This window comes from Rhinopithecus bieti, unplaced genomic scaffold (genome assembly GCF_001698545.2).
Source record: "Rhinopithecus bieti isolate Rb0 unplaced genomic scaffold, ASM169854v2 scaffold_72161, whole genome shotgun sequence".
Lineage (NCBI taxonomy): Eukaryota > Metazoa > Chordata > Mammalia > Primates > Cercopithecidae > Rhinopithecus > Rhinopithecus bieti.
In genome coordinates, this window is record NW_016828382.1 from 429195 (window position 1) to 442999 (window position 13805).

Genomic DNA, 13805 nt, shown 5'->3' on the forward strand with positions numbered 1-13805 from the left:
TTTTTTTTTTTTTTTTTTTTTCTTACAGCAATCTTTTGAGAAAAGAATAGAGGATGTTTACCAGGTAGAAAACAAAACCTGATTCCCTAACAAGACTTCTCAGTCACTTGTTTCTCTTTCCCTTTCCCTTTTCCTTTGTGCTTTTGAAAACAAAGGCTAAAGCAGGTGTTATAAAAGTACTCATTCCTGTACTAGAGAGCAGGGAACACGTCTCTGAAGCCAGCTCTTCTGTTGGTGTATCATGAGTTGAGTCCTTAATAAATGACCGCCACAAAGAAAATTTCTAACAGCAAATCTTCTTAGGAACTGCTCAGGTTTTGCCTTTAGTCTTGATACTTCATTCTAAAATCTTGGTTTCTACCGATGTATTTTCAAAAAAGCTGACAAATTCGGTCTGAAATGTAAAAACTGAAAAAAGTGAAAGGAAGAGAACATTGCAATATAAGTTAATCATTATCATTTTAAGTGCCACCAGTTCTGTTTATATGAATGCACATGTAAATTGCTGAATCTCATTTGATCAACCCAATTAAACATTAAATAATTGCAGCCAATTATGCAAATATCAGCAACAATATTAATTTGTTGATCTTTTTGAGCAGATTAGCTTCACATGTTCCCAATGCTAGACTATCTTATGCTTTAAATGACCAATTAGTGTGACAATAACTAAGTCTTGAAGAATGGATAATTGCCTAGTTATAATGTGGTACTCTTGCTGTATTAATCCACTGCAATTAAACAAATAGTGCACAAGGAAAAAAGATGTGCAGATGTTCCTGTTAAATCTATTTAACAAGAAAGCGTCAAGGTCAATTTCCTGTCTTATTCCTTAAATGACAATGGTGGATCATGTTCTTTGTATCAGAAGACCCACCTCCAGGTTTTAAAAACATCTATCCTTAGTTCTCACTGGGTCTGATGAAAAGGGCTTAAAACTGCTCTTAAGGTTTTATGAAAGAAATGATACACACATAATGTTCTCTAACTTTCACAATGGGCATGTCTCGCCACAATATAAGTGGAGATGCAAAGTATAAAATGTATTCATGGCAAATAAATAATTCTCATTTCTCATAGGAATAGAAATTTAGTTACTGTGTACCACTAGACAGTTTAAATTACTTGCAACTTTTTCCCAGACTACTATATTAAGAATGAGGTCAAAGGAGTTAGCCAAAGCGAAAGCATACCCTTAGAATGCTGTTTGGGGTACACAGTGTGCAGAAGACAGTCAAGAGCACCTCAGGTCTGAAAAGAACAGCCTCTCCCAAGATTTCAGATCACCAATGAAAAGCCCCTAAAAGATATTTTACCATTCCTTTTCATCTTATATTTCTCGATTTTCATTTTACTATTCCTGTGTATAAAAGACCCTATGGCTAAAAGTTTTGGAAAAGAATCAAAGCTCATTTGCTATGCGTTGCTAACTGCCTCAAGGAAATTTTTCCAATACATCAAACTTTTAGAATCCTTATTTTTTTCCTTTCTCTGAAAAGAGAATAAAATATGCTCAGCAAGAAGAAAGTTATGAGGACTGAGGGAAACCAAAATACAATGTCTGAGAGTTGACCTTCCAAGGAAAAATGTTTTCTGTCAAGATTTGACTTCTGCTAGATAAACCAGAAAGGATACAATTTTAACTCACAGCTCCTAAACACGGAAAATATCACCCATAATAGCTCTCCCTGTATCCTAACCACTTGCTCATCAAATCTCCATTCAAAGAAAAGAGCACCTGCAACAACAGTATAAAAATCAGAGTATGCCTCTTTGTTTTCTACCAAAAAAAATAAAATAAAATTATTTCTGTAATTAACACTTAACATAAAACATTTGTCATTTCCATTTGGTTGGTATGATATCATGACCTCTCTCTAGAGCAGTGGTCCCCAACCTTTTTGGCACCAGGGACTAGTTTTGTGGGAGACAATTTTTCCACAGACTGCAGGGTGGAGGGTGGTTTCAGGATGAAACTGTTCCACCTCAGATCATCAGGCATTAGATTATCATAAGGAGCACATAGCCTAGATCCCTTGCATGCACAGTTCACAATAGGATTTGCGCTCCTATGAGAATCTAATGCTGCCACTGACTTGACAAGAGGTGGAGCTCAGGTGGTAATGTGAGTGATGGGAAGTAGCTGTAAATACAGATGAAGCGTCTCGTTGTCCCACCACTCACCTCCTCCTGCTGTGTGGCCTGTGGCCTGGGGGTTGAGGTCCCCTGCTCTAGGGATGTATCTTCAATTCCAAGACAATTCCAACACAGTCAATATGAAATTATTTTCTAAACTGACTATGCTTCAGAGTATCTCTAATGACTTAGTAGCTCATGGAAAATAAAGACAATATAAGGTAAATCTATACAGTGTCAGAATCAATCACAAATTCTAATAAAGAGGTTTCATAATATAGAAACAAAGAAGGTACACTTCTATAGAAGCAAAATGTTCATTAATTCATTATAAAACCATTTACTGAATACCTACTATGTGTCAGCCACTGGGGATACAAAGATCTATAAGGCACAAGACCCTCAGTCTTGTCGTCGCCTGATAGACAGCAAGCTACAATATAATATGGAAAGGACAATGGTGGGAAATGCACTCAGGTCTTCCTAATGCATGACTATGCTCAGGCTGTGACATCAGGAAGAAGAGAGATATTTACCTTAAGATAGACTTGGAGGGCCTGCAAAAAAACTGTGATGGGAGGAAATCCAGTTTTAAAAGTCTTGATTGAAAAAAAAGAAAACACTTTCCGTGGATAAAGATAGGCTGCAGGAAATGTAACCAATGAAATGTTCTCAACTTAGCTTTCAAACACACACAAAAAAATTGCATTTGGTTGAGGAGCAGAATGTAACTTACATTAAAGAATAAACTACTATTTTAGTATCTGAGTGAAGTACAAAGGGAGGCACTAAATCATTGGGGAAAATCCCTTGTTATATGGCTTACATTAATATTTTTCTAGGTAAGGTAAGCTACTACTACCAAGTTACGAAACACCATTTGATGATTGCAATTCATATTCTCTGGCATGAAGAAACAATCACTCTTGTAACACACTGATACTACAAACTACATTATGCACAAGTACTAACAGGTAGCCAAAGAAATCTATCACAATTCAAATACAACAGTCTGTCCCAGTAGCATATAGTTGGTATCCTCTATTTTCCACTCAGGATAGCACAATTGTCCAGTCGCTCTCTTCTCTTCCATACTGCAAGAAAAGCAAGAAAACATGTTTCAGTACAAAAGCTAACAGGGCAGAAATAGCTTACAAACAAATTTAATACCACCAAGGTTACACAAAAGGTTTGCTTCTGCTTTGAACAACATTTTCACATTAAACGTTTTCACATTCAAAACTGGATTAGAGAGAAAGAGAGGAAAAGAGAGACACCATATAACAAATAAGATAAAAGCATATATAGGGAGTTTTTAAACAACCAAATACCTGAAAAGAATTACAAATTTTACAATTATTGCTGAAATCAAATTCATAGCTGGTATCGGTCCTTTATCTATTTAGGTACATGCCTTTTCATTATCATTTCTCATTGAGTTAGCTTGTTTAATGACTGTGACTTTTGCTGCGAAAAAGTGATCCTCAAAGTGTATTCCCAGACCACTAGCATCAGTATCACCTGACAACAAGTTAAAAATGCAAATTCCCAGACCTCATCTCAGACTGAATCAGAAACTCCGGGGATGGGTTCCAGCAACCTGCGATTCAGCGAGCATCAAATGATTCTGATGTGCACTAGAGAGTGTTTCATGTTCATAAACAAAAATATGAAGTTGATAAGTCCCATGGATTTTAACAGAGACTCTGTTCTCTAAATCGAAGTTGTTCATGCTATGTTAGCATTTTTCATATTCCTTCAAAAGTTATGAAACTGTATCACAGTCAGAATTAGATTCTTTGCATCAGCAAATACTTTGGTTTAAAAGTAAGCCTGAATTTTAATATTTAAAATGAAATTAAATGAAAGATATTCCATACATCACAAATAGAAAGCTAGTTCTATATTCATTCATTCAATCAGTCAGTCAGTCATTCAACAAAAATGCCTGTGTTTATAATAAGTTCTCACTCTATGAGCAATTATTGTAGGCCAATGTCATCACGCCAGGAGTTTTACAGGCTTATTACCTCATTTAATACTCATAGTAACTGTACACAGAAGGTACCATTATCAATCCATTTTATGGATGACAAAACTGAGTATTAGGGAGATTGAATAACTTGCTCAAGTTTGCAGTTAACAAATGGAAGAGCCCAGACCCTAACCAAGGTCTCTCTCGCAGCAAATTCCATGTTCTTGACCACCACCAAGATGCTCTCCACCTGTTCACCGAGCCTTGTGTATTGAGACTGACTTGGAACAGATCTTTCCAACCCAGTGTAGCAGGCCACCAAATCTGTCACTACGGGTTTGCCTAAATCACTCAGACTATGTCTATTTTCACAAGAAATGGCTCCTCTAGTCCTAATTTAACTTTAGTTTAAATTAATATAAAACATCAGAATTTCTCAACTAGAAACAACGTTAATGACCATCTAAAAGGTAGGAGATGACTCAAATAAGTGGGGCTCTGGATTTTACTTCTTTACATCAGAACAATCCTACTTTTATCCATTTTGTATACTGGGATTCCAGGAATGATCTCTTTTGAAGAAAGTTCTGCTGCATAAAAATCAAGTGTAAAGAGCAATGAATTTTAATCCAAGCTTCTCATCTCACATATAAGGACACTAAGGCTCTAGGTCACCCTTAATTTTGACAAGCCCAGTTCTCTGCCTCTGTCTGATGTTCTTTCTCCTGTATCACACTGTACACGTGCTGCGTTTCTCTTTAAGACCTCAGAGAGCAGAATGTATCCAAGTGGTAAAAATACTGACAGCCAAGAATAGGTCTACCTACCACCTGGTAGTTTACATGAAAAGGGGAATAAAGGAAGTCAAATGACTGTAAGTTTTTGGCATAATCCACATCAGAAAGCATTGCCTACAGACTGTAACTGCCCACTATAGACTCTGTTGCTTCATAATGAATGCTGGATGAAACATCTTCAAATTCTACCTGATTTATGTACAATGTCAACATGACTTAAAGTAAGGTCAAAATATGTGTTTTATTTTCCTTATTTGGATTCCCATTAATATATTAAACACTTTTGCCATTAATAACAATTGAGTGTCAGTGTATTGGCATTTTAGCAGATCTACAGAACTGTGATTCACGACCACTGTCACTTCATCTTGAATTTCATCAGTTAAAGTAAATTTGCTTTCAATTAGTTGTTTTAGTTTTATAAATGATCAAAAATCAATTTTGATTATAATGACAGTCATAGGCCACATATCACTCTACAAACCTGCAAAATATGCATTAAACTTTACTCCTCTCATTCTGTAATTTATGCTTTTATGTAAAATCACAGCATTCTGAGAAGTACCCAAGAAATGTGATATTACAGGTAATTCATAATGTTTAGAACTAGGCATTTAGTAATCAAATTTTCCATTTGGCTGATGGATAATGAAATTTAATTTTTCAAGGGAAAATAATTCTAAGTAGAGATGGCAGATTTAAGCAGAAATATAAATTATATTATATTATACACTGTGTAAGTGTACACAGAGGGAGGGAAAAGAGAAAGCATGTCTTCACGGACTAGGATGTCATTATACTCTTGTCATTGTCATTACGAAACAACAGCGCAGGCTCACACCTTCAATGTTTGGTAGGGCGGCTGTAAGTCACACTTACTTAGTTTTGTTCACTGGAATCAAAGATGGTGTCAAAGCAACGTGGCAAGTCAGGTCGAGCCTGTGGGACGGTATTTTGAGCCCATAGGGAAGACTCAATGAAATGTGCAGAATTTTAATATTTTGCAAATTCCAGCTAGAACACTAAACTAAAACACGACTAATGACAAGTTCATTACCTCACATTCGAGTTACATATGGCAGATAATTTCATACGGCCTTTGCTAAATGCCTTTTACATTCAGCTGGAAATTCCTGGCAGAACAAAAGCACAACCTGCATGTCATGCAGTCACTCTATGCAGCGCCAACAAAAATATAGTCAGTGCTGCCTAACAGGTAGCAATCTGCATTCTTGCTCTAAACCCTATTGAAAGGCTGTGCAAAGCTTTGTAACCCTGTAACACGTGGAGGAGGATGTGCTGAAAACAGAAGAGGCTGGGAAGCTGGTCCAGGTACTGAGTCACACCAGGGCAATCTGGAAACAAAGTCTGTATGCACATGGAGGACAGCTTAGGACATCAGTAGGGAAAGGGGTGGAGCCTTTAACTTCTTATGTAACTAAGTCATGGAGCTGCTCCATTGAAAACAAGAAAAATACAATAACCACTAATAGTCATTTGTGCTTAGAAAACTGTGGCCACCAGTGAGAACATAGATTTTTAAAATTCTATCTGGTGACCTGCAATCAATACAGATCCTGCTCCCATCTCATTCAAGCTGCCCCTTTCCTGTGCTTCAGATGTCCATCTCTGGATCTTTGCAGTCACTACTTCCTACTTTATGGAGCTTCCACAGCAGCAATGCTGGTTATTCACACATGCTCCCCATGATACTTAAAACCCAGGCTCTAGCTTTAATTTGATTATTTGTTGACAGCAGTGTCAACACGTATTTCATTTTGAAAAAAAATCGAAATCAAGATCTCTTAAGAAATAATTTGACATTATTCAAGACCTTCCTCCCATCTCTTCTCGGAATGTGTTAATATACAAGAGCAATATATGTTTTGCTCTTCAGAATTCGTTTGGTGTTTCACTTGCCCATCCACTCCTTCAAGAAACATTACTGCACATGCATTATACCCTAGGCTCTGTGCTGAACACTGGAGGTATAAAAAGAGAATGAACAATTCAAACAGCCCGAGAGCAGAGACAAGTGCGTGACTAATTATAATGTAATTTAAAGGCCTTAGGGGAGCATCCCTGGCACTGGGAAACTGGAGGAAAAAGCAGCATTCAAGTGAGTGAATGTGTATTTGGACTGAGCGAAGGGAATATTCTTCAGGAGAAACTGAAAAGCTTCCTGAAGGAGATGAGTCATAAAGGATGGCCAAGGCCTTATCCAGGTGAGCAATTTCTAGAAGGTGCAGCAAAACCTGGAGGATCAGAGAGCAGAACACAAGTGCAGAACAGAGGACCCCAAGCGGCGGAGGCAAAGATGAGTTTGACGCTGAGTAACTGGAATAGTAAGGAGTTGAACAGTAGAGAAAAGAAACATGTCGATGACACGGCCAATGCTCTCCAAGTTAAGTTTGGTTAAATATAAACACAGACGTGTTTTTCTTTGTTGCTTTAAAAGAAGAAAAGGAAAACGAAACTTTCATTTGAAAAATTCTTCTCTTAGGAGGTATTTATAGAGCAATCTAAGACCCATGGAGCTATGTGGACAATTAGCTAAATGGGATGAATACTTAACCTCAGAGATTATTACTCATATGCAGAAGTACAGAAGTTGAAAAGTCAAATCTGTGGTTATGAGGGAAATTTTTCCCCTGGGCCATACTGGCAAGAATCTTGAAGACTTTTTTTGGTGGCTGTTGTTGGCCTCTTCTTCAATTTATCAGAGCACTTTGTAGAAAACATCCATGCTCCCATGTAATGGTAAAAGTAATGAAATGTAAAACATGATGCAATTCTATGCTGTTTCCTTAATAATTACTGAAATTTATTTTTCTTGGAGAAACAGACAATCTAGTAGCTTGGCTGACAGCCTCAATTTGCATATGGCTTGCACTCAATATATACATTAAAGAGTTAATCAAGAACATTTACTTTAGTCACTAACATTCTGATATGGTTTGAATTTGTGTCCCCACCCAAATCTCATTTGGAATTGTAATCCCCCATGTTGGAGGAAGGGCCTGGTGTCAGGTAATTGGATCATGGGAGCAAACCTTCCCTTGCTGTTCTCATGATAGTGAGTGAGTTCTAAGGAGATCTGCTTGTTTTAAAAAGTGAGTGGCACCTCCCACCCTCACTCTCCTCCTCCTGTTCCCACCATGTAATACGTACTGGCTTCCCCTTTGCCTTCTGCCATGACTATCAGTTTCCTGAGGCTTCCCTAGCCATGTCTCCTGTATGGCCTGCAGAACTAAAAGTCAATAAAACCTCTTTTCTTTACAAACTACCCAGTCTCAGGTAGTTCGTTATAGCAGTATGAGAACAGACTAATACACATCTTTTTGGCTTCTATAATCTTACTTTTAAAAATGTTCTTTCTGAGAACTTTGGTAATGGTTTCCCACCTTACCCCAAAATTGTGTGTTTGGGCTTCTCTTTCAGTCACTTTCAGGTTTGAATGCATATATTTTGTCACCATTTCAAGTTTGATGAGTTGCATTTCTGCATTTGCCTCCTAGAGTTTCCTTCCTCCAAAGCTTCATGATTATGTCTTCCAAATACCTCCACTTAGATCTTTATTCCAATTGTAACTCAATAGAGTTCAATTTTTCTCAGCCCAGAGACTATGTTTTCCTTTTCTATTAATCCTTTAAGCCAAATCAAATAAGTTTACATTTCCTTCCTTCCTTCTTTCCTTCCCTCCCTCCCTCCCTCCTTCATTTCAAGACAGGGTCTCTTTCTACAGTGAAGGCTGGAGTGGAGTGCTGTGGCACAATCATAGCTCACTGCAGCCTAATATTCCTGGCCTCAAGTGTTCCTCCTGCCCCAGCCTCCCAGGTAGCTGGAACTACAGGTGTGTACCACCATACTTGCTAATTTTTTGGTTGTTTTGTGGAGACTGGGTCTTACTATGTTGCCTAGGCTGGTCTTGAGGTACTAGCCTCAAGTAATGTTCCTGCGTCAGCCTCCCCAAGTTTTGGGATTACAGGAATGAGCCATCACGCCCACCTAAATTTTCTTATTTCATATAATCTCCAAGAGGTAACACTGAAACCTTATTTGGTGTATTACCTGCTACAGAATGTACAATTTGTTCAAGAAAATACTGTACAATTTGATCAGGAAAACTTTCCAAAAGGGTCTTTCTTTCTTATCACTATGGGCACACTTCTCTTAAAATTTCTAAACTCCTAATTTTAAAATTGTAATTAAGATAAAATACACATATATAATTTACCATCTGTACAATTTTTAAGTGTTCAGTTTAATGGTGGTAATAAATACATTTATATATTCTTGTTTTTTTTTTTTCCTTTATCTTCTCCTTCCCACTCCCCTTCTCGGCCTCTGGTAACCTCTAGTCTACTCTGTCTTCATGGGATTCACTTATTTAGCAACTGCATGAGAACCTGTAATATTTGTCTTTCGGTCCCTGGTTTATTTCACTTAACAAAATGACCTCCAGTTCCATATATATTGCTGCAAATGACAGGATTTCATTCTTTTTCATGGCTGAATAGTACTCCATTGTGTATATATATATGCCACATTCTCTTTATCCATTCATCTGTTGAGACATTTAGGTTAATTCCTTATCTTGGCTATTGTGAATTCTATCGCAATAGACACCAGAGTGCAGATATCTCTTTGATATACTGATTTTTTTTTTCTTTTGGATATATACCAAGTAGTAGAATTGCTGGATCACATGGAAGTTCTAGTTCTACTTTTAGTTTTTGAGGACCCTCCATACTGTTCTCCATAGTAGCTGTACTATCTACATTTCAACCAACAATATATGACGGTTTGCTTTCTCCACATCCTCTCAGCATCTGTTATTGTCTGTTTTTTTCAATACAAGCCATTTTAACTGGGGCAAGTGGGTTTTACATTGTGGTTTTGCTTTGTATTTCTCTGATGATTAGTGATGTTGCACATTTTTTCATGTACCTCCTGGCCATTTGTATGTCTTCTTTTGAGAAACGTCCATTCAGATCTTTTATCCATTTTAAATCAAATTTTTTTTTCTATTGAGTTGTCTGTTTAGGTCTCATGCCCATTTTAAAACCATATCACTAGATTTTTCCTATACAGTTGTTTGAGGTCCTTATAGATTCTGGTTATTAATCCCTTGTCAGATAGATAGTTTGCAAATATTTTCACCCATTCTTTGGGGAGTCTATTCCCTTTGTGGATTGTTTTCTTTGCTGTGCAGAGGCTTTTCAGCTTGCTATAATCCCAATTGCCTATATTTGCTTTGATAGACTATGCTTTTCCAGGTCTTAATAAGAAATCTTTGCTGGTCAGGGACAGTGGCTCATGCTAGTAATCTCAGCACTTTGGGAGGCTGAGACAGGAGGATCCCTTGAGTTCAGGAGTTTGAGATCAGTCTGGGCAAGATGGTGAGACTCCATCTCTACAAAAAATTTAAAAATTAGTGGAATGTGGTGGCATGCACCTGTGGTTCTAGCATGGGAAGCCAAGATGGGAGAATTGTTTGAGCCTGGGAAGTCAAGGCCACAGTGAGCCAGGTTCATGCCACTACACTCCAGCCTGAGTGACAGAATGGTCTTTGCTCAGACCATTGTCCTGAAGCATTTCCTCAACATTTTCTTCAAGTAATTTCACAGTTTCAGGTCTAAGATTCAAGTCATTAATATACTTTCATTTCTGTATATGGCAAGAGAAGGGAATCTAGTTTCATTTTTCTGCATATAATTATCCAATTTTCCCAGCACCATTTATTGAAAAGGCTGTCTTCCCCATTATAGTTCTTGGCACCTTTGTCAAAGATGAGTTGGTTGTAAACATGTGGACTTAGGTATCTGGGTTCTCTATTCTGTCCCATTGGTCTACTATGTCTGTTTTTATATCAGGACTATGCTGTTTTGGTTATTATAGTTTTATAATAAATTTTGAAGTAAGGTAGTGTGGTGATTGTAACTTTGTTCTTTTTGCTCAAATTGCTTTGGCTATTTGGGGTCTTTTGTAGTTCCATATACATTTTAGGATTGTTTTTTCTATTTCTGTGAAGAAAGTCATCAGTATTTTAATAGGGATCTGTAAATTGCTTTGGGTAGTATTGTCATTTTAACAAAATTAATTCTTCCAATCCATGAACATGGAATATCTTTCCACTTTTGTGGGTTTTCTTCAATTTTTTAAATCACAGTTTTACAGTTGTCCTTGTATAGATCTCTCATGTCTTTGGTTAGATTGATTCCTAGGTATTTCATACTTTTTGTAGCTATTATAAATGGAATTGCTTTCTTGATTTCTTTTTCAGATTGTTCACTGTTAGCCTGCATAAATTCTACTGATTTTTGCATGTTGATTTTATATCCTGCAACTTTACTGAATTCACTTATCAGTTCTCCAAGTTTTTTGGGGAGTCTTTAGGTTTTCTAGGTGTAAGATAATGTCATCTGCTAAGAAGGCTAATTTAACTTCTTCTTTTCTAATTTGGATGCCCTTTATTTATTTTTCCTGCCTATTTGCCCTGGCCTCTAAACTCCTATTTTGGAAAAAGGCTTTCATGTAATCTAGCCAATTATGTATTTTTTTTGTTCTATTTATGTTGTTTATTTGAGCAAAACTGTAATAATTTATTATTTTCAGATTTACTCAGGCAACCTTAAAAAAATTAAAATGCCTAAGCCATCCAAGCAGAAATTTTTATTAGCTACTCTTCAAATTACTTTTAATTGCTGCTGTGTACAAAGGTAGAAAACAACTCTGACTAAATTTTATTTCTTTCAATATTAAGATATTCCTTTACTTAGCTGACAGAAAATCCTCACAGAAAACCTTTTCTGGAGAGCAGAAGTATGGCAGTTCATTGATTAAAAAACCACAATCAAGGCCAGGTGCGGTGGCTCATGTCTATAATCTCAGCACTTTGGGAGGCCAAGGTGGGCAAATCACTTGAAGCTAGGAGTTTGAGACCAGCCTGGCCAACATAGCAAAACCTCGACTCTACTAAAAATACAAAATTTAGCCAGGCATGGTGGTGCACACCTGTAATCCCAGCTACATGGAAGGCTGAGGCATGAGAATCACTTGAACCTAGGAGGGAGGGGCTGCAGTGATCTGAGATTGTGTAAGATTCTATCTCAAAAAAAAAAAAAAAACACAGAAACAAAAACACACAATCATTCTTTCTTTTTAATACTGTAAATTTGGTGGAAAACTTGCTGAGTAAGTCTCTTTTAAAACTGCCTTTTAAGCACTCTTTTAAATTTTTTATTTTTATTTTATTTCCATTCTTTTAGGGGAAGTTTCTCACTATGTTGCCTAAGCTAGTCTTGAACACCTGGCCTCAAGTGATCCTCCTACCTCGGCCTCCCAGAGTGTTGGGATTATAGGTGTGAGCCACTGCGCCCAGCCAGAAATGCCATTTTTATCACTACCCAAGGACCTCCGTTGCTCTCTGGAGGTCTGTTGCATTCTCAACCACCTTTAAGTTTCGCTTAGTTTCATGACTCAGTGCCATCTGACATCACTCAAATGACCAAACTTTGTCTTACTTTTCAATGTAAGTCTCAGGCCCTCTTAGGTATTTTTACTAATTGACAAGGATAGTAACTGGGTTCAACAGAATCCTCTAACTGGTGAAATGCTTGCAAATTACAGAATAATCTCTTTTCCAAGTAGCCCAGTGTTATCTGGTATTTAGCATGCCTACTTAACAGCCTGATGAGACATTACTGTAGGTTGTTGCTCAGACAAAAGACAGGCAAAACAAAGTTAGCAGTATGAAAAAATAGACATGAATACCCTTTGATCCCAGAGATTTATCCTCAGGAAATAATCGAAGATGTACTGTTCATAATAGTGAAAAATAAACATTGCCAACAGTAAATGTTCAATAATAATTTTTTTAAAACATTATGGTATATCTATACAATGGAATTCAATTAAACTTTATAAATTGTGTTGGAGAAAACTACTTATTGATATAAAAAAGCAAAGCATTTATTAAGTGAAAAAACATGTAACAAAATTATGTACAATATGATCCCATTTTGTTAGGAAACAGTAACTATCTAAAAGTATACTGGCTGGGCATGGTGGCTCATGGCTGTAATCCCAGCACTTTGGGAAGCCGAGGCGGGTGGATCACCTGAGGTCAAGAGTTCAAGACCAGCCTGGCCAATAAGGCAAAACCTCATCTCTATTAAAAATACAAAAATTTGCCGGGAATGGTGGCATTGAGACCTGTAATCCCAGCTACTCAGGAGGCTGAGGCAGAAAAATTGCTTGAACCCAGGAGGTGGAGGTTGCAGTGAGCTGAGATCATGCCACTGTACTCCAGCCTGGATGACACAGCGAGACTTTGTCTCAAAAATAAATAAATAAATAAATAAATAAAGTATATAAATGCTTACAAATTATTGAAGGTTAAGACATCAAAAATTGGCAGGGCACAGTGGCTCACGCCTGTAATCCCAACACTCTAAGAGGCCAAGGCAGGTGGATTACCTTAGGTCAGGAGTTCGAGACCCGCCTGGCCAACATGATGAAATCCCTTCTTTACTAAAAACACAAAAATTAGCTGGGCGTGGTGGTGCACACCTATAATCCCAGCTACTCAGGAGGCTGAGGCAGGAGAATTGCTTGAACCCGGGAGGCAGAGGTTGCAGTGAGCCAAGATCATGCCACTAGTACTCCAGCCTGGGCAACAAGAGTGAGACTCCATCTCAAAAATACAAATACAGCAAAAATTAACAGTGATTATATCTCAGTGTTGGAATCACATGCACTGTAATTTTCTTCCTGAAATTTCTTCTACTTTCAATTTTTTTCTTCCTTTTGTTTTTTTTTTTAACAAAAGTTATGTTATACTTCTTAATGGGATTTTTAAATGTTACCAAAATTTACATCTATTTTTTAATGTT

The 13805-nt window shown here is 37.3% G+C and overlaps 1 protein-coding gene across 3 annotated transcripts in view; it reads right to left on the reverse strand.

The window, feature by feature from the left end:
• The window catches only part of BCAT1 (branched chain amino acid transaminase 1), a 137805-nt gene continuing 124000 nt past the window's right edge, over positions 1 to 13805 (reverse strand). For all 3 annotated transcript variants that reach the window (XM_017864524.1, XM_017864523.1, XM_017864525.1), the window contains exon 11: positions 1 to 3230. In XM_017864524.1, the coding sequence (XP_017720013.1) occupies positions 3189 to 3230 (42 nt within the window). In that variant the 3' untranslated portion in view covers positions 1 to 3188. The remainder of the gene's footprint in view (positions 3231 to 13805) is intronic.